At 38.7% G+C, this 20,198-nt stretch overlaps 1 protein-coding gene across 1 annotated transcript in view; it reads right to left on the bottom strand.

The window, feature by feature from the left end:
• The window catches only part of GPC6 (glypican 6), a 784,576-nt gene that overhangs the window by 348,131 nt on the left and 416,247 nt on the right, over positions 1 to 20,198 (bottom strand). The window contains 1 exon segment of the mRNA XM_050906443.1: positions 9,542 to 9,933. Coding sequence (XP_050762400.1) covers positions 9,542 to 9,933 — 392 coding nt within the window.

The raw sequence follows: 20,198 nt of genomic DNA, 5'->3' as shown, positions 1-20,198 counted from the left end.
GTTGACTATAACACTTAAGCAGATATGCATTTAAATTCCAGTTAGTATTCCTGACGAGTTTTAGGTAAATCAGCTATTTCCTTGGATAATGTTTTCTGTAGAAACCTGAAGGCAGAAGAACCTATTAGTTTTTGTGCTTCTGGCTCACATAAGAAATAAAATGAATTGCTTTTATCAAATTGTGATTGGAAAACAGTGCTTCCATAGGCTGCCTTCAAAATGGGCTGAAGACAATCTGTAAAAAGAGTCATTCTAAAAAGTCAGTATGTTGCAAGATGATATAGATCTCCTTGCATTGCTTAACCTTCAGACTTTTTAATCTCCTTCCTATTTCCATTGGATTCTTCTGAATTTTCTTTTATTCTCCTGTGCTAAACCAGCAAAAACGTAAAACCTGCTGTAAGATTAATTACAGAGAAAGTCTAAATCTAGCAGGTTCAGCAAGCTCCTAGGTGAGCTTTGCTTCTTCACCATTATTTTTATCATGACTTGGTTGTGTATCATGACATGCATTAGGATACATCCTTCGTTCTAGGAATTCCTCTGAAAAAGTTCTACATTTTCTCTTTACATAGCTTCTGCAGGTGCCGTATCAACATCTTTTATAGGTGGGAAACACAACTGGTACAGAAAACTTTGAAGGACTGCGTGTAAAATGTGCTTTTCAGCAATCCTAAAGAAAATCTTGATTTGAACAATTATTTTTATAATGTGTCATGATAGTGTTTAATGACATTGTTAAACTAAAATACTTTTATTTTGGTTCTTAATATATAGGTAAAACTTTCATGTAAAGCTGAAGTAAAGGGTATTTTCTGTGCCATAGGCATTTAAAAAAAAAGCACAAACTGAGCAAAAGCACTGTAATCAGAAGATCTTTGCTTGTGAATGATACAAAGAATCCAGGAAGACCGGACTACTGCAAATTCTGAGATGTGAAGTGGTACGTAGTAGGAATAAACCAGGTTGGTAGACCTACTTCAGGGATACTGAGCAAGACTGAATGTCTTACTGAGCAGTATGACTCAGTTAAACTCAGGTTATTAAAGTCAACACAAAGCTAACTGAATGAAAGTTAGGGACCTAAGAAATGGAGAGGCCAGGCTGGATTATATCTGACAATTCTAATAGATAGGACATGGACCACAGCTTTTGCAGACCTCCTACCTCCGTTTTCCTTTTGTTGCAGTCACTGTTTCATTTTAGGCCTTTTTTCGTGAGCTGCTCTTCTGGGACATCTGATGTTCCAGCGCACACAAAGTGGAAAATAGATCAGTGCACCTGCAGTAAGTCTGGGATATCTGGAAGGCATCTGGTTTATTTTCCCATTAAATGTCTGCAAATTAACTAGATCGGTTTATGACCCTTTTCTTTCCATGAAAGGAGGAAAGATTTCCTGCATAGCTGGAGAACCTCAATTCAAAGGATACTTCCCACAAAGCACTCCAATGTAGATACCATTCACTCTTGCTTCTGTGCCACAGACATCTCTGAGCCCTGAAACTCCCCTGGCTGGATAATCCCTGGACTCCCTGCCTGAGAAACACCAAGGGACAGGAAGAGGAAGAAAGAATGTGGCCTGTTCATGGCATGGTATGATCCAGTTCTTGGAAAGATGTAATAATTCAATTAAAACTCAGAGAACGAATGACTGAAAAAACCTTAAAACAACAGACACAGAAGCAATCATAAAAGCTATGCTTGCTCAGCTGGGCTGTTCCTAAACTAACAATTTGAACTCAGGATTAAAGTTTAGTGAAAACCATAGTCCTTTTTAGATCTCCTTTCCCTCTGTGACTTTAACAAGCCCAATCTCTTCAGCCAATGATGTTAAAATATACAGGACACGTAGCTCTTTATCTGTCACACCCTGCAAATCACATTTTCCAGCATTAAAGTACTATTCGTTTTGGCTTTTAATTACCTGACTTATCAGCATGTCATATTTCTCCCCCCGTCCCTGCAATAATTACATTCTGAATCAGTGTGACATTCAATATTGACCTTTATTTATGGCTCTCACAAACTGTTGAATGTTTATTTATAAACCATGAAAAGCAGAGTTTGTAAGAATATTGATTCAGCGTATTAGAAAAGCAGTGGCCTGGCATTCTGTGAGTAGAAGTAATCACAGGCAATTACTAGAGACTGCTTTTCACTACTAATCTTGGGTTTAACCTTATAATTGTATTACTGAATTTGTTTCACTTTGCCCATATATCACCAAGTTCCTAATAAGAAGTCTGATATTAACATAATTTAATAATATTCAGGGGAAGAATGATTTTAATTGGTTTAGAAAGAGGGAGACATATAGCCTATGCCACACAATGAGAAAAGTATTGCAACAGCCTTTTTTATTTTGCAATAAATGATAATTAATATTTAAATGCATTAATGAAATAAGTTCTTAGTGGCTGGGTCACAAATCTTTGATGTTTGTGCCGCTAACAAAATCACTAAGCGCTCCTAATGATGCCCCTGAGCTAAGCTTCACTTTACTCCTGGTATAAAAACTACTTTCGTTGCCCGTAGCATGAATTTGAAGTGTGAAAGGCAAAGTCAAACTAAGAACAATTCTTCTTGCCCTTATCCCAGTATATAACAGGGAGAAAGTGGTCAAATTCAGAAAAAGAACAAACCACAAAACAGCCAAACTTAGAGAAAAGCAAAACTAGCAAACAACAACTAAAACCCTAGATCTATGTAAATAAAAGTACTCTGCACTCACTTGCTGTTCCTAGTGAGCCAGATTCAGTGCAAGAGCCAATGAAGATGTAACTGTCTGCCTGGGGTTAAATTAGAGCTCTGAGCAGCAGTGGGGTAATGACCTCTGGCTAACGACTGTGCTTTTGGATAGGACTGACCAGTCATACTTCATTATCTGTTTATTCCTACTAAACTCATATGTTCTCAATGTGAATTTACCCAGGTTAAAACATGAAATCAGCACAAGTCAGGCTTAAGCAGCTTATGAAACATAAAAAATGTGCTTTTTTTCCCCTCCTGTTTTCTACAACGTTCAATGAAAAGTATATGGAAAGAAAATGTTTCCAGGAAAATTCTTCTTTGAGTGGAATGCTATCCTGATGGGATAACACCCTGTTATGGAAACAGTACTGCCTGTACCAGCTAGCACGGTATTTTTGGCAAATTTGCATCCATTTAGGGATTTAGACTATCTTTTGAAATACCCTTAGTTTTAGTCTTAATCTTTTCTTGGGAACTAGTTCTATTTTCTATATGCTGTGTTTGGTCCAGAACTCTTCCTTGTTTAATAAAAAATTCTCCAATACAACAAGCTTTATAATTGTTCTAATTCAGTTATGAATATATTTGGTAAAAGTATTTCCGGAATCATAAGCTCCTGGAAAGTCATAAAGACCCCTTCTTGTTTAAATTGCTTTATCCTCCCCATTTGTTTTTCTGCTTACATTTTCCACCACTCAGTGACAGTTCAAAGACAGTATTATGATCACTGAGAATGTTTCATTAGAGTCAGAGAGAATAACTTAGCATTATTTTCTTGTTGTTGTGGTTTAACCCCAGCCAGCAACTAAGCACCACGCAGCCGCTTGCTCACTCCTTCCCCCTCCCAGTGGGATAGGGAGGAGAATTGAAAAAAAGTAAAACTCGTGGGTTGAGATACGAACAGTTTAAAAACAAAAGTAAAATAAAATATACTAACTCATAATAATAAAAATATAATAATAATAATAATAATAGTAATGAAAAGGAATATAACAAAAAAAAAGAAAAAAAAAGAAGCAAAATGCAGGGAAAAAAACCAGTGATGCACAATGCAATTGCTCACCACCCGCTGACCGATGCTTGAGCAGCAATCCACCCCTCCTGGCCAACTCCCCCAGTTTATATACTGAGCATGATGTCATATGGTATGGAATACCCCTTTGGCTAGTTCAGGTCAGCTGCCCCGGCTATGCTCCCTCCCAGCTTCTCATACACCTGCTTGCTGGCAGAGCATGGGAAACTGAAAAATCCTTATCCTAGGTTAAAGTGCTACTTAGCAACAACTAAAACATCAGTGTGTTATCAACAGTATTCTCACACTAAATCCAAAACACACTGTACCAGTTACTAGGAAGAAAATTAACTCTATCCCAGCCGAAACCAGGACACTTGTAAAGCATCCAGAGCTCAGACATAGTAAAAGATGAACATGAAAAATATGCATATGTCTTTTCTATCACATTATTGGAAGTCACAGCTGGCAGCGACTTCAGAAATATTTTCAGTAGTTTCTTCAGTTTAACATTAAATACTACATCACAGCTGGTCAGGAAGGTTTGGGGTTTTTTTGTGTTTTTTTTCTCCACGAAAAAGTTGAGAAAAACAAAATACATTTAAAAACATTGACATTTGAATATGCTATATTTCCATGGGGGAAAAGAAAAAGTACATTTTTTTTCCACCAAATGGTAGCAAAGCAGAAAAGCCTATTCTACAGGGTTTTAGGATCTGACAAATTAGTAGAAAAACAGGTGGTAGAAAATCTTACCAATTGTTTCTGAGCCTGTAGCTTAGAAAGTCCATAAACATCTACTAGCTGTAGCTTAAGAAAGTATACTAGGTGAGAAGCTCTGCTCCCGTACTGACCTTTAAACTACTGGGCATTGAGGTAAAAATCAACTAAACAGACCTTTGGTGTGCCCAAGGTGGCAGTTCTTATGTTATATATTGAATATTATATATTGAAGCTGAGTCAGGGGAAGTTCAGATTGGACATTAGGAAAAGGTTCTTCACGGAGAGGGTGGTCAGTCACCGGAACAGGCTCCCCAGGGAATGGGTCACGGCACCAAGCCTGTCAGAGTTCAGGAAGAGTCTGGATGATGCTCTTAGTCATATCATTTAGTTCTAGGTAGTCCTGCGATGAGCAGGGAGTTGGACTCGATGATCCTTATGGGTCCCTTCCGCCTTGAGATATTCTATGATTCTTCTACACTAATGAATAGATAGGTTTCATTTTTCTCACTTTAAGACATACTGTAATTACTTTTTGCTCATATGCATACGCAGCTTTACAAAGCATACACAGAATTTAGTGAGCTGAAGTCTAGTCAAGCCAATGGAAATATACTGCATTGAATGGATATTTAACAAGCCCTTAGCAACATAGACTGACAAATTCTGAATGCATTAGTATGAGAAATAAAAAGATTTTAAAATCTCTGAAAATTAAAAAGTGCAATTGGACTATTACGAAAATACTGTTCAACTAAAACTGCACAACTTCAGATAGGTGGAATGCAACTATGCCTGCTTACAATTGAGATATAATATTAGAAAAAATTACAAAACAAAGACATGTCCTAACCACCCTCCCTCCCCATTTATCTAAATGGGACTTATCTAAATTATAATCTCACTGACATACGCAAATTGCAAAATTCTATTGTAAGAGAAAAATGTTTGCGATATGTGTTGCCTATTGTGAGTGTGCTTGAGTGCATACTTCATTGGAAAAAGAGGGGAGTATAGCTCCTTTGCAAGGAATACACTGACTGCGTCGTATTCAGTCAGTACCAACATTACAGCCTCTCTGAAGAGAAATCTTCAGAAAGGATGTGTCCCTGACATTAGATAGGGAACAAATCCTTCTGAGTGTGTGACCCGCCAACTCCTTTACAGAAGTGGGCCAGAAGAGGCTGAGAAAGTAAACTGGAGGCCCAAAGGAGATGTTGTTACCAACTTTCTCATTAATAAATCTCTTTCTCCTGGTGTTTAAGGCATAGGCTCAACCTTTTTCTATGTGAGTGGCCTTTGACAGTGGCAGTTCTGTGAGATAATGGGTCCACAAATAGAAAGCAAAAAATCTTTCTAGCTTGTAATGTTGAGCTAGGAGATACCCCCCTGTTCCCAGCCAGTGCAGACAATGGCTAAAGATTTCTGTAAAAGAACTGCAACAGCTCTTCTTTTAATTTTTTTTTTCATTTCTCTTGACTTACCCAGATGCGGCATTCTTATCACAGAATCTCTCAATATTAGAGTACAATGACAATGAAATCCATGCTGAATCTGGATGACTTCCAAAACAGCAACAAAAAATATTTACCTGCCTCTTTTTTGGTTGCAAAGTTATGTGCTAACTCTAAGGAATGGTTGCAGTCTTTTAAAATGATGTTTAAAGAAAAGGATTTGTCATTTTCTACAGTAGATAGACCAACATAAAAATCCACTGTTATGATATGATCACGAAAGCTTGGATCTCAGAGTAATCACAGCCTTTCCGCAGGATATTTATTTATCTTGAACATTTGGTGTCACTTGGGGTTTTTCGCATCTGCCTCACCAGGCTGCATATGACACAAAGTCCCTAAAACCAGCAATCGTTTACCATTTGCTGTGGGTATGAATATAACCACTGAGATTTTAATACCAACATCAGTCTTGCAATCAAAGCATATTCTACATTTAAGTAAAAATGTTCATTTCATTAATCTTCTAATAGGATCATAGGATAATGATCCTAAAGAAGTGTGGCCAGCAGGTTGAGGGAGGTGATTCTGCCCCTCTACTCTGCTCTGGTGGGACCCCACCTGGAGTGCTGCGTCCAGCTCTGGAGCCCTCAGCACAGGGAAGACATGGGCCTGTTGGAGCGGGTCCAGAGGAGGGCCACAAAAATGGTCAGAGGGCTGGAACACCTCTCCTATGAGGAAAGGCTGAGAGAGTTGGGGAGGTTCAGCCTGGAGAAGAGAAGGCTGTAGGGAGACCTCATTGCAGCCTTTCAGTACTTAAAGGGGGCCTACAGGAAAGATGGGGACAAACTTTTTAGGAGGGCCTGTAGCAATAGGACAAGGCGTAATGGTTTTAAACTGAAAGCGGGTAGATTTAGACTAGATATAAGGAAGAAATTCTTCACTATGAGGGTGGTGAAACACTGGAACAGGTTGCCCAGAGAGGTGGTAGATGCCCCATCCCTGGCAACATTCAAGGTCAGGTTGGACGGGGCTCTGAGCAACCTGATCTAGTTGAAGATGTCCCTGGTCATTGCAGGGGGGTTGGGCTAGATGACCTTTAAAGGTCCCTTCCAACCCAAACTATTGTATGACTCTATGATAATTCAAGTTGGAAGGGCACTCAGGAGATCTCCAGTACAACCTGCTTCTCAAAGCAGGGTCAGCTCTGAACTCAGACTAGCATGACCTGGTCTTCTCAAAGGGCTTTGTACAATCAGGACCTCCATGGATGGAGCCTGCACAGGCTCTCCGGGCAACTGATCCACTGCTTGATCATCCTCATGGTGAAGCTTCTCCTTATATCCAGTCTGAACTGGCCCTTGTTTCAACTTATGCCCATCATATCCCACCATACCCCACTGTGAAGAGCTTTGCTACATCTCCTTGATGACCTCCCTACAGGCACCAGGAGCTGCTGCTAGGTGCCCCTGAAGTCGCCTCTTCTCCAGGCTGAACAAGCCCCAGTCCCACAGCCTCTCCTGACAGGGCAAGTAATCCAGTCCTGATCATGCTGGTGGCCTCCACTGAACTCGCTTCAGTTTGTCAATGTCTTTCTTCTATGGGAATGGCCCCAAACTGAACACAATATTCTAGATGTAGTCTAACAGAGTATCACTATTTATGCATATATAAAGCAAAGAATCTGTACTGTATCTTGCACCGACCACCAAGCACTTTTAAAGATTTTAAAGTGTTGCTTTCATGTTAAAAGAAAAAAACAGAAGTATTATTGAGCTATTGTTATCAAGTGACAATACAAAAAGGCTCACTTCATGATTACAGAGCTAGTAGTTCTCATTATAGGATCATAGGATCATTTAGCTATCTCGTGATAAACCTTATTCTTGAAAGGTCTTATGTGTCCAAAACCCAGCAGGCGAGATGAAAAGTGAGAGGGGAGACACCTGCACATTCTGTACAGTCACGTACATACACAGGGAAGTGACATCTCAGCAGACAATTCATACCTTAATCTGTTTGGGATTCACAAATTACACGTCTATTACACAAATTACATAGCTTACTCCCTACAGTCTGATCCAGTCAATGCAGCAAGACCTAATGCCTACTGACAACAGCGACATCAAAGCTCAGCACTTTCACTTAAAACCTGACCCACAGGGACATCACCCCTCTTCAGAGGAAATCTGGGGCTGCAGATATAGGCGTTCTGCACACTTGGAGGCTGAACAGCCGTATCTGCCCCCAACCAGACTAGGCGGGCTAGGGTTTCATCCCGATGCCCTGCCACTGTTCAGAAAGGACTGCAAGAATTGACAGTGCCAGAAAAAAAGGGAAGGCAACCCTGTAGCACAGGAAGGCATGTGGGAGGAAGAGCCCTTGATTCTAGCTGAGTAACCAGCAGCATGTATTTCATTCACCAACTTTTTGAGTGCAAAATGATCCCTTCCTCCCATGCAGTCTCCTAGGCATAAAATCAGGCTCTTACTTGATGACTACCTCTCTGGCTTCATGGCTTCTGAATTTGTAATTGCAAAATATCACATCATACAGGACAAGAAAAGTTTAGAAGTCTCACCTTGTTGAGTGCTTGACTTGCAGTCTACTGTACAATATATCAGCTCTACCTCTACCTTACCTTCTGGCTGTGATTTAAATGAAGCAAGTGAGCCAGTCCTCTTGAGGAAGAGGAATGGCTTAGGCTTGTAAAAGCAGGCAAGTATTGCATGGGGCAAGCATCAAAATCATGCATGCACTTATTGTTCAGAAGTGAGTATCTGGGCATTTCAAGTGGATCTCACTAGAGCATTTCAGAATTCAGAATATAGGTAAGATCCAAATACACTACAAGGACTGTGAAATAGCCAGATTACAGAACAAGTATCTAGTTGGAACAGCAATTCAGAAAAATATACCTGAGTTTGAAACACTGTATTAGAGAAAGTCATTCAGGCACATTTCTGGCACCCAGATGGGTTATTTTTGTGTGTGTTTTTTTCTTACATAGCTTTAATTATGTTAAGCCCTCAAGGATTATAATCGTCATAAATATTTGCATAGATAAATAATTAAAACTAAAATAAATGTGAGTCAAACTGTCCTTTGGGAAAGCTCAAGCTCCAGAGGTGTCACTATTTGTCTATTTTCTCATCAAAAACATGACTAGACATTTCTAACAAAATCCATCACCCAGTTGCATGATGAATGAATGCTGTGAGGGCTGTACTGCCCTAATGAACAGCATAAATTTGCTTGAAACATTTAAATTCTGATCATAATCATCATCTTTTATATATGTAGCCGGTTTTGAATTACTAAGGGCAATCACTACCATGCTATAACATTGATGTATATTGGTATTTCATTGTGTCCTAAGCACAGAGAAATGCTTTCCAGTCAGTATTGCCTTAATATCTCCAGAAGGAATTAAAAACAACTGTTGCCCCTATTTATAAAGTTAGGATGGGTCTATCAGAAGACATAAAAACCAACCAACCAAACAACCCCCCCTCATATTAAAAAAAAAGTGCACGATCGGATTTTAATTGCCTATCAAGTTTGAAACAAATTCAAGCTTAAAAACCCCCTGATTTTAGATTACCTTGGATACTCTGTTTGCAACCTCTCTGCCTACTGTCAGCCCCTGAACAAAGGTCCGTGCAGCAATGAACGCTCTAGTCACTTGAACCTTCAGCTTCCTGGGTACATCTCCAAACGGCTTCAGCTGGTCTGTGTACTTGCTTACACACTCCAAGTAGTCCTCAGTGAAATGGTACTGGGGGTTTATGAGCTGGAACATCCGCTCCAGCAGCCGAGCCCAGAAATCGTTCAGCATTTCCTCCAAGTTCACGTTGCCCCCTGTGTAATACCGCTTCAGCTCTGTGAAGAGGTCCTGGAACACCTCTGAGTTCTGCATGTACAGCATGCCGTACGTCCGGACAAACATGTCGTTTAAGGATCTTTCCGCGTTCTCCAGAAGTTCTCGGAAGAATTCTGCAGGGAAAACAAGCGGGCGTTAACGGATGTATTAGTAAGGTACGAAGGGTTTTCTGATTGTGTTCCTATGTTACCATTAGTAAAGTTTGTCTTAATATGTTGTTACTACAGCACTTTACTAGTGAAATTCATCTATTATTTGGATAGAAAATAGCTTTATTTAGAGGTAAAGAAAAATAGAGTATAACCTGAATTCCCCAACAAGGTAGAAAGATGTAGAACCTATAACACTGAACAAGAAAAACCCATTTAAAAGAACTTCAGTGAGGGAAGTTCCACTTCTTATTCATGCACTATTTGAACATAGCAATCCCCGTCCCTTGCAATATCCTTCATAGCCAGTATACTAAATCTTCTAAGCTAAAAGTAAAGTCATTAATATGATGATTTAACTGAAAATTTAATGATTTTAGAATAGCTAGATAACGATAAGTTCCATTTTGCTGAAGTTTTTACAGTGTAGAAGAACACCATGGAAATAAATCTAAAAACTTATTTGCAAATATTCTTGAAAAGAACTTGAAAGAGACCTGTGTGGAAATGAGCAGAATCCCTCTTAAAAGTATTACAAGTCTAGGTAATACTAAGAAAATGTTAGTATTTTCAGTAATTTGCTATTCTACTGAAAAACAGTACTACAATCCTCCACCAGTCATGTCACAGCCAGCCTACTAATTCCAGTTTGTGCTAGTTGTTGGTTTTGGAACAGCAGATCTTATGGTTTTTTGAAAAGATTTCAGACTTTACTGTTTCTGTGCCTTTTATCTACTCAGGCCCAAACCATAACCTATTTCTAAATTTTGGTTTGTGGAATTTATTCTTACTGGAAACTGAGCCCATGGGATACAGTGGAAATATGTAATCATCTTTTCTGTTAAGATCCTTTAACTGCCATATGATGCTTAGGTTTTCCCAAGAAATTCACTGAGCATGTAGTTCTTTAAACACATCTGACAAAAGCAGGCATAGCTTCTCCTGGTTTTTAGAAGAGCCCATCTTCCTACAGGATCTGCTTGTCAACCTTCTTAAACCTCCTTTGGAAAAGAGTTCAATGACTGCTGTGGCCTGTAAATGGGGCACTGCAGACAGCAAGGCAGAGATGGCAACACATTTGGCAAAACACATATATTCGCTGCGATTAAATGATTCGCACTGATGCAGGAGTCATCACGCAGCCAACTCTGGGATACCAGATTCTAAATATGTGGTTATTGCCCATAGGCACATCTGTGTGTGCTAACTGCAGGGACGTGCTGACTTCTTACAGTCTTGGCTAATGCTATAATGTGAATACTCTTTTAACATAGGGCCCTGCTGTGGCTACAGTGACTCATAAAAATGCAGAACCACTGCAATGCTAAAGACAGGATGGCAATTAAGACTACGTAAGAAAAAATCTACACTAAATTTGACGAATTGCAACGGTGATCGGCTGAAAACAGAATCTACCGAACGCTGTGGACCAGTCTACAAGGACTCAGTAAGAAATGAGCCTCTTCTTTTTGGCAGAAATTGTGCAGAGCTGCAGTCTTTGATCTCCAGATAACTGCAAAGGGGTTATCATGAAAACGTACACACGGAACACTGAGAACATACCCGCTACATCAAAGCATTTATTAAAGGGAAAATATATTCTAATAAATGTATGAATGTCTAAACTGTCATTAAAACCATAGCTCTTCATATGGAATAAATTCCATCTGGAAAAGAATATGCTTTTGCCAAATAGTTTATGTAGGGAAAAGCAAAAAAAAAAAAAACCACAAAACCCACAACTAAAAAGAAACCCTTGTTATTCTTTGTTGCCAAACAGAATAACTTGAGGTCCATGACATACAGTCTTCTCTGTTGTTTTTCCAAATTATCCACTAATTCTGACAAAGCTGTTTAAGAGAAAAGCAAAACAAAGCTGTTTTTCACTGCTAACCCTGACCTGGTGGTATCCTTGACATCTGAATCATCCTGATTACTATTTTATACATTCAGCATTTCTTCTAAGAAATAATGCACACTGGCTGTACTGCTGAATAACATCTAGCTCTCTAGTCACACAATCTGGAAGGCAAAAAGATGGCAGAGAACTTGGGGCTCAAATTAAAATTTGTTTTAAGGTTGAAGCCGGGATTTCAGATCAGAGCAACTGAACGACAACTGGGAAAGACAATCACGAAAGCAGTGAATCCAGGCCCCTCGACGTCTCTCCGATAAGGCTCTGTATGCTGGGGGACTGCTGTAAGCAATTCACATGCTGGCTCCTCCCAATCCATAGCTATACTGGGAATCCCACTATTTATGTTAAAAGATCATGCCATTGCATAAGTCAGTCACAGCAAAGCATAACTGAGTTTGCTGACAGCTCCTCTTGTCTGAGATTGTTAGCCTACTATTTCTTTGTGTGGGGGTATTATTTAGCAATCTCACAGTCAGTTTGTTGGAAGCCAACCAAACTTTTCAGGGAGGGGCAGACATTTATTCTGTGCTTGTACAGCATCTAGCACAATGTGGTCCATGCTGGTCTCAGTCTTTATTTATACTGCAGTACAAACATTATCAGTAACTCCACAAACTTAAATTTCATACTAGTCCAAATGTGACACCATACATATGCATTCTGTAGGAAAGCTAATGTCCTCTAAATAGCAATACATTTAATTTTTAGTCTTCTCATAGGTCTCTAGTCTTTGAGAGCTATTGCTTAGAGTAAGTTATTATGCCATTAAAAAGTTAGACTGTTAGTCTTCTGTATGCTTTGATACAAAAGACAGTCAGTTTAAGAGAGTTATCTGCATCAGTTACCCTATGCAGGATCAGGATAATAAAGCAGCAACAACTACAAAACTGGATACCTTTTTAGTTCCAGAGAGAAAGAGATCTCCCCTGTTGTACTAATTACAAAAATTCTCAATCAACTCCTGTCCAGCAAAATGAATGCTGCTGTGAAGGATCACTTGCTTTTTTAGTCCGCAAATCTTCCATACATCAAGAAGGTAGTCTGCTTTGTGATGCTTATGTACAGAAACTGTGTCCTGGCGTAACTGGGCACTTGTCCAGTCACATCAGGAGAAACTGTACTTGCTTCTGCAAAGGTTGAATTTTTCCACAGTCTTCACAGTAATTTAAAGTTTTTATGTTCATTGCAAAGATGATATTTCATCAACTTGCAGGTAGCTTTTGAAAAATAATGTAATATTTCAGCTCAAAGTAAAAGAATGAAGATGAGACAGACATTAGTCATGTTGCTTAATGTGCTTCTGGAAGGCACTCAAGTACTAGGGTGGGAGAGGAGAATCTATATAAGAAGAGCTGCACAGTGTTTTAAAATATATATCTTGTGAATTTTTTTGCTCTCAGAATAGGCTGTCATGAGCAGCGTTAATGCTGGAAATAATTTTTCCTAATTTTAAGTGGTGATTCATTTATATGACAGAGTATGTGCTGGGTATGTCTCATGTTGCAAGCACAGTTTTATACAGCTTTCATTTTAGCCAGAGGGTCTCAGGAAGCCCGTTCAATTCTGCTTATGAGGTAGTTGGAAAGGATAAGGTCTAAGGCACACTGAGCTACTGAAAAGAGAGAGAGAAGATCGCTACTTCAAACCATTACATGCTCTATATAGGCTAAAATGGTGGGTTTCCAGTCAATGGCTAACACTTAAGCTAGTTTTAATTTTTAAACATTATTTGTGAATTTAGGATGCAAGGTAGATAACAACAGTCTCTGCAAACAAAGTCTGAATTGTTTTTAAATGTTTTGTCTATGATAAGACAACTCAGTTACAAAGTGAAAGGAGACAATGCATTGATAGAGTCTCTGACTGAACGGTAGGTACTGCTCTCAGATTAAAAAATAGGGTCTTGTTAGCTCTCACACTACCTTGTCAATGGAAAGTTGACTTTCTCACTCTATTTTAACATAGGTAATCTAGTGTCATAATGCAATTCAACCTGGGAGCTAGCCTAATTCCAAAGAGATGACTGGTTGTCACCGTAAGTCAGTGGATCAGGATTGGGGATATATTGCAGCATGACACGATGTAGTAACTGCCTTCAACAAAATAGAATCACAACCATCTAGAGGCAATTATTAGATAAACAAAGTTGTGTTATGTTGGAGCTGATGTTCTATGATCATTCCCAGCCTGATAAATTCCCTTGTATTTTCTTTTCCATCTGTAATTTAAGCAAAACCAACATCTGACTGTAGGACAAGATGCGAAGCTAGAAACAGTTTGTTGTCCCATTCTCAAAACCAAAAAGATACGCGTGAGCTTTAAGATCAAAAAGACCAAAGGGAAATTTCATTTAATTATCATATATTCTGCCCAGCTTTCCTTTTTAGCAGAACTTGAGATCTGAATGCTGTACTATGGTGCATCTGATACACCGGACATGCAGTCTCACTGCTATCCCAGAAAAAACAGCACAGCTGCACAGAGCTCTTCAGAGGTTCTGGACACGGATATATGTCTGATTTTACATCGGCCTTTATAGAAAACATTGCTCAGGGTGGCATACTGATTTCATACATCACTGAGTAACACCACCCAAAACACACAGGCAGTTCCCCATTATAGCCTTGTTCTCCTGCTTGTGGGCATTGATTTTCAAAGAGCTCTGAGGATTTAGACATACAAAGTCTAGTGATCTACCATTGACTGTGAAAATGTGCACGCATCTACACCCTATGATGTGGACTATAGGTACCTAACTTCATTTCACATCTTTGAACTTCCCAGTGCTGATAAGGCTGATGGTAAGAAGGGTATTTTCATGTAAGCTGACTACCTGTTTGGACAGAAAGGTTCTTTGGGGGTTCTTTAGGTACAGATACTTACATTCATGACATACATCCATGGCAGCCTTTTTTTTAATTTTCACTGCCCTATTTCTGTCTTTCCTTCTTTGTTCATGAAGTCATTCATGAAAAAAAAAGTTTTGGTGAACTCTCCATATTTTTGCAGTATTCTTGCAAAGGTTTTTTTTTTTCTTTTTCTTTTTTTTAAAGATATTCCACAATGGTATCAATTAGTGAAAGCTGTGATTTATCTCAAGGAAATTCAAGTGAAATTAACCTCTGTGGTTCCTAAGCTTTTTCATTTTCCAACTGTTTTTTTAGGTTTCCAGAGACTTTCTTCTAACAATAACTAATCTTACAAAACAAAAAGAACTCAATTTAACTTCCTGATTGAGAAAAAATTGCTGTAAGGAGAATACTTACAGCAGATTATTTTTTTTTCCTGTTTTTGACATTACATTTGTATTTATATTCAAGAGTGAACAAATCGTATGCATAAGGCTATCAGTGCATTGGTATTACTTTTTAGTGAGCCTGAATAACTAATTTTAAAATTCCCTTATAGCTTTGACCTTTAGAAACACTCAACAGTCACAATTGGGAAACAAATTTCAGCTCCCATTAGGAACAACAAAAGCTGCAGTGTGATGAGGTCTGTTGAATATTGCTCTCCTTTTTAAACTCATTTTGAATATATACACATTGCATTTAAAGCTAAGAAACACAAGTCAGATAATTAAATGTGTCCTACAATTACAAATTTCAGAATAGGTTATTTACATCCTCTACTTGGGTCTTGGGTAAAATCACTTATGTGTGAAATGATTTAGCTGTTAATGGATATTGATACCTTTCTAGAATGTCCTATACCTGTAAATATCATGACATTATGAAATCTTTTGGATGCTACTAAATTTTCTAGAAGCCAGTGCAGTCTCAAAGGTTGTGAGTAAAGGTGAGGGTCTCTCTCTCCTCTTTAATCCCTCCATTTCTCAGACTGCTGCAAGACTTGATAATAGAAGATAATTCACTGTGATCTTCTTCCCTGCCTCCTCTCCAGAGTCCACGAGTTCTTCTTCCCCCTTATGGATCAGGCTGTTGCAAGGAAGGAAGGAGACCCAGGGGAAGGAGAGACCACTGAGGCTCCATCCTTAACCAGTCCCCACTGTGGAGCATGGAGACAATGCAAACACCACTGTCCTGTGCTAAAATGAGGGACATGAGGACGGGGAAGAAACACAAACACATCTATCATGGGCTGGGTTGGACAGGTTAGATCAGGCGCAGGCCAATGCAAAAAAAGCTAGGCTGATATTTATACATCAAATGCCATTATCACAATGGGAACCTAATGTGACAAAGAATTTAAGGCATTATTTAATGCCGATGTACGAAGAAGTTATTGTACAAATGAACTTTAATATAGAGTTAAAGGATCTGTCATCTACTCAAAGCTGATTACATGCATTGATAAAGGTCTATAAGACTATTCTGCAATACTGAAATCAATGAGAACATTATCAACAACTTCAGGGGATGCAGGTGCAACCTTTAAAAGCTAAACTTACTGTTTCTTCCCTGCAAAAGGTCATTTACTAACCCTTAAGTATGTCTAAAAGGGAGACTTGATCCTGCCATTGATTTTATACAGACAATCCTGCAACTAGGTGAAACACATCACTTTCACGAGAACTATTAAATTAGATATTAACATATACTTTTTGAAATCTTTACTGCTCTCTAGATTCTCAATTCATATTCTGTTGCATCTGGTACTTTATACTGGTGATGTATCCTTGATTATAAATATGAAACCTGAAATTCCCAAGATCCCCTCAAAGAATTCATTGAACTTATAGTAATAACCAAGAAAAAAATGCTAGGAATAAAAACAAAGCAATGACATAGCTTTACACATAATTTATATACACACCAATAACTGTCCCTGACAGTTCTACTTTCATTATCAAGTGGAAAATGCCCAAGTGAAGTACTCATAAAACGTAAGCAAAATGTTACATGGCATCAGAACGCGACATTCTAGAATATTTATGAATGGGCATTTAAACGCTTACAGCGGTAGTACTGTCATGAATATCCATGACCAGAGAGAGACATGTAGCATTTCATGAATATCTGTGAATTTCAGAATGATGAATTTTACATCATATGTTCATAAAAATGCATAACGTCTCATGAAACATTCATGAGTCACCACAGTTTCTTCTGAAAAACATTTAAAGCTTTCATGAAAATGATATTAACAATATATAAACTATGGGACTCAGTGCAACAATTGTTTTAAAATATAGAGAGTGTTCTGTTTTTCCCTACGCACCACTATAGGCTATTAAGTATCCGGTTCAATAGTTAAGGAGATTTACCATCTAACATTTTGTATGAAAATTCTTTGCCATGCCTATAATCTACAACAATCTTTTAAACGTATTAAAAGCCTGTTAACTTCTAATACAGGGAAGTGTAAGGTGGACCAGAAGACATAGGGGAAAATTAACAACAAATTGCCTTGCTACAAACCAGATAAAACTGATTTAAGCCAGAATAATTTATATATTCTGTCCGAAGAAGGAAAAAAAAAAAAAAATTAGGCCATTTTTTGACAAGCAGGTCCCAAACCAGAGGCAGTATTTGCTATCACTAGACTCAGTCCTGTGGTGTTCAGAGGTCAGGTGTTGTGCCGGGGAGGAATGTGGCACTGAAGTTGCTGCATGTCTTCATGCCTGCTCTCAAGAGTAGACAGCTTGAATTGCCTAAGGGCAGGAGACATTTATCTGGAAGGAGGCTCTGGCTGGCCAGAGGAAAACACTGAAATCTTCATTGACTTTTATTTACAATGTGGTGATTAACCACAACCTGACAGCAGCGACACTTTGGAACTGGGCTTTGGAGGCAGAAATTTCAACCTGGATTTAGACACGTATGGGATTGAGGAGGGCTTCGTCTCTTTTAGAATAGTGTCTTTTTTTGTTTCTTCCTCCCATTTTAAACAAAATAGACTACTGTGAAGACTTGTCATTGAGGAGTTTGAAAACCAGTTCTTGGGCCATATTGAGCTTCAAGAAGGGAGTGTTTTCTGAAGCATCTACTGGATCACATCCATTCGGCGAAGTACCCAGTAGGAAGTGCAATTCCTGAATCCCAGTGTGGAAAGACGGGTATCAAACAGATCAGACTGGGTGCATCACGATATGTTTAAATTTAGAATGGCAGCTACTTTCACATCACACTTGCAAGTGCAGCGAGCTAAGACATATTTGCATAGTTGTATTTATTTAATGTAACTGCTGTAAATCCATTGCAGCTTTCCTTTCCATCTCATTTCACCTTTCTCTCTCTTTGAAATAAGGTAATTTTAGTATTTATAAAGAAATCAGTATATTGTATCAAAAAAACCTGTAAGATGTGAGACCTGAGACAGATACTACTGCAATAACTGCAAAGACTTCTATCTGAGCTAACCGGCAGAAGCCTGCTGTAAGAGCAGTTTGAAGTTTGACTTCCTATTGAAATTTTTATATTCATAAAATCAATTTTGTATATAAGTCTGCAGTTTAAGAGGTAATGAAGTCATGTTGATGGTTTTTCCAGACACCCCTGAATGCAGCTAATAACTTCTGTTATGGTTTAACACCACTAACAAAAAAGATAAAACTACCTCCAAGGTAATTTACTTATTTTTGAGCTTATCCAATTTCCCTACATCTGCACTCAAAGGAACCCCATGCACCATTAAGGCCAAGCAGTATTAAATCCAGGCTGGTTTCCCAGTTGTTTCTTGACTATTTGGACACTGCGCGCAGTAATATTTGTTACTGTAATAACACAGAGGTATGACTGAATTTCTTGTTTGTAAATTGAGCTACACGGTCAAACTTCACTGAAGCAGCAAACTTTTTCTTTTGTGACATCAAAATAAGTTAACTTAAATGTCATGAAGTCAACTTAAATGTTCTCGGTTTGTTAGAGGGACAAAATTTTTTTCTAAGGTAACAGTAGGAAAGTTAAGGAGCAACAATGGTCCTAGAGATCAGATTTGGGCAATCAGTGACTTAAAACAAGGCAATGCATAAAATCATGGATTAAGGATAAGGTTAAGGATTAAGGTTAAGGATAATACAGTTGGCTTCAAAGAAGCTACAAATGTAGGAAAAGATCTATTACTTTTGAAGAAAATAGTTTTTCAGATCCTGGATCTGCATTTATGTGCTGGTAGAAAGACCTTGGGTCCCCTACGGGGCTTTGTGAAGTCAATAAACTTTCCTACCTGGATGTTTCAAAGATCAGGGATTAAAAAACAAAGTTTGTATTTGAATAGCTTTAAAGTCAACACAAATCTTCATCTGCAGACATCAGTTCACTGGATCAAGATGCTGTATGATTGATTTTTATCTGACCTACCTTCTCAACAGAAACCTTTTTTTCTCCTAAGAGTGGTCTACTGGGAAAGTTTTCCAGTCAGAAGGAAACTTAAGATATAAGAAACAGTACAATGAACTGAAAAACTATCTTTGCAAGATTGGTATATATTTAGGGTTACATTAGATTTCAAACAGTATAATCTACTTTTTCTTTGATTGAACTACATAGGAGTGGCCTTAAAACTCCTAGGACAAGTTTATTTGGGGAATTGTTCCCATTTACTGGCTGCTGTATTGCATATGATGTTTCCATCTAAATGGCTATGTCATGTAGTGATACCAAAGTTTTGTGCTTCTATGCTGGTCTGCTAACTAGTTGCTGAATCTATCGAACATATTTACAAGAATACTTCAATGAACCCACAAGCTGCTGACTCTCTAAGCAAACAAACAATAGCTTTGACTCCTTCCCATGGCCCTGTGATGAAATGGTGTGGCTCAGTAGGACCTAGGAGATCTAGAACCTATTTCTGGATTTTTGTATGGGGTTTTTGTTTGCCTCCATTGGTTTTATTTTACGCAGAGGTCACTGGATCTCCAGGCCTTCTGCCATTTACTGCTTCTTCCATCTTCTCTGCAATCTTGAGACACAGTTGTCTGCCCTCCCTACTATACAATCTTCATCCCTTTCTCTCAGACAGATGTAATTCCTCACATTACATGTTTTTTATCTGACAACTTGATGGGGAAATGTAGGCATAGGCCATGTTTTCCTCACTGGTGTCTAATGCTTCCTCCTGAGCCTAGTGGAGAGGAGATTCTGGGTCACTTCTGGTGGCAAAGTCTTTCCATTCAGTGCCTAGAATTAGTGCTAGACACTATTTTCTTGTGTAATATCCTGGTATTTCTCTAGCTTTTGTGGCCATAACATTAACGCTGTGTCATGTTTGAGCTGAAACTCCCACTAACTGTTCTTCTCATATAAATCTTGCCAGCTGAGAGTGACAGCCCCTTGATACGGGGTTCAAGGAACAAGCTGAAAAGCTGATCAGTCCTACTGAGCAGCAGGCGGTGAAGGGTCCAGGGTGA

The sequence above is a fragment of the Gymnogyps californianus genome, chromosome 1 (assembly GCF_018139145.2).
Source record: "Gymnogyps californianus isolate 813 chromosome 1, ASM1813914v2, whole genome shotgun sequence".
In the NCBI taxonomy this organism is placed as follows: Eukaryota; Metazoa; Chordata; class Aves; order Accipitriformes; family Cathartidae; genus Gymnogyps; species Gymnogyps californianus.
This window is presented reverse-complemented; position numbering and strand designations above follow the sequence as displayed.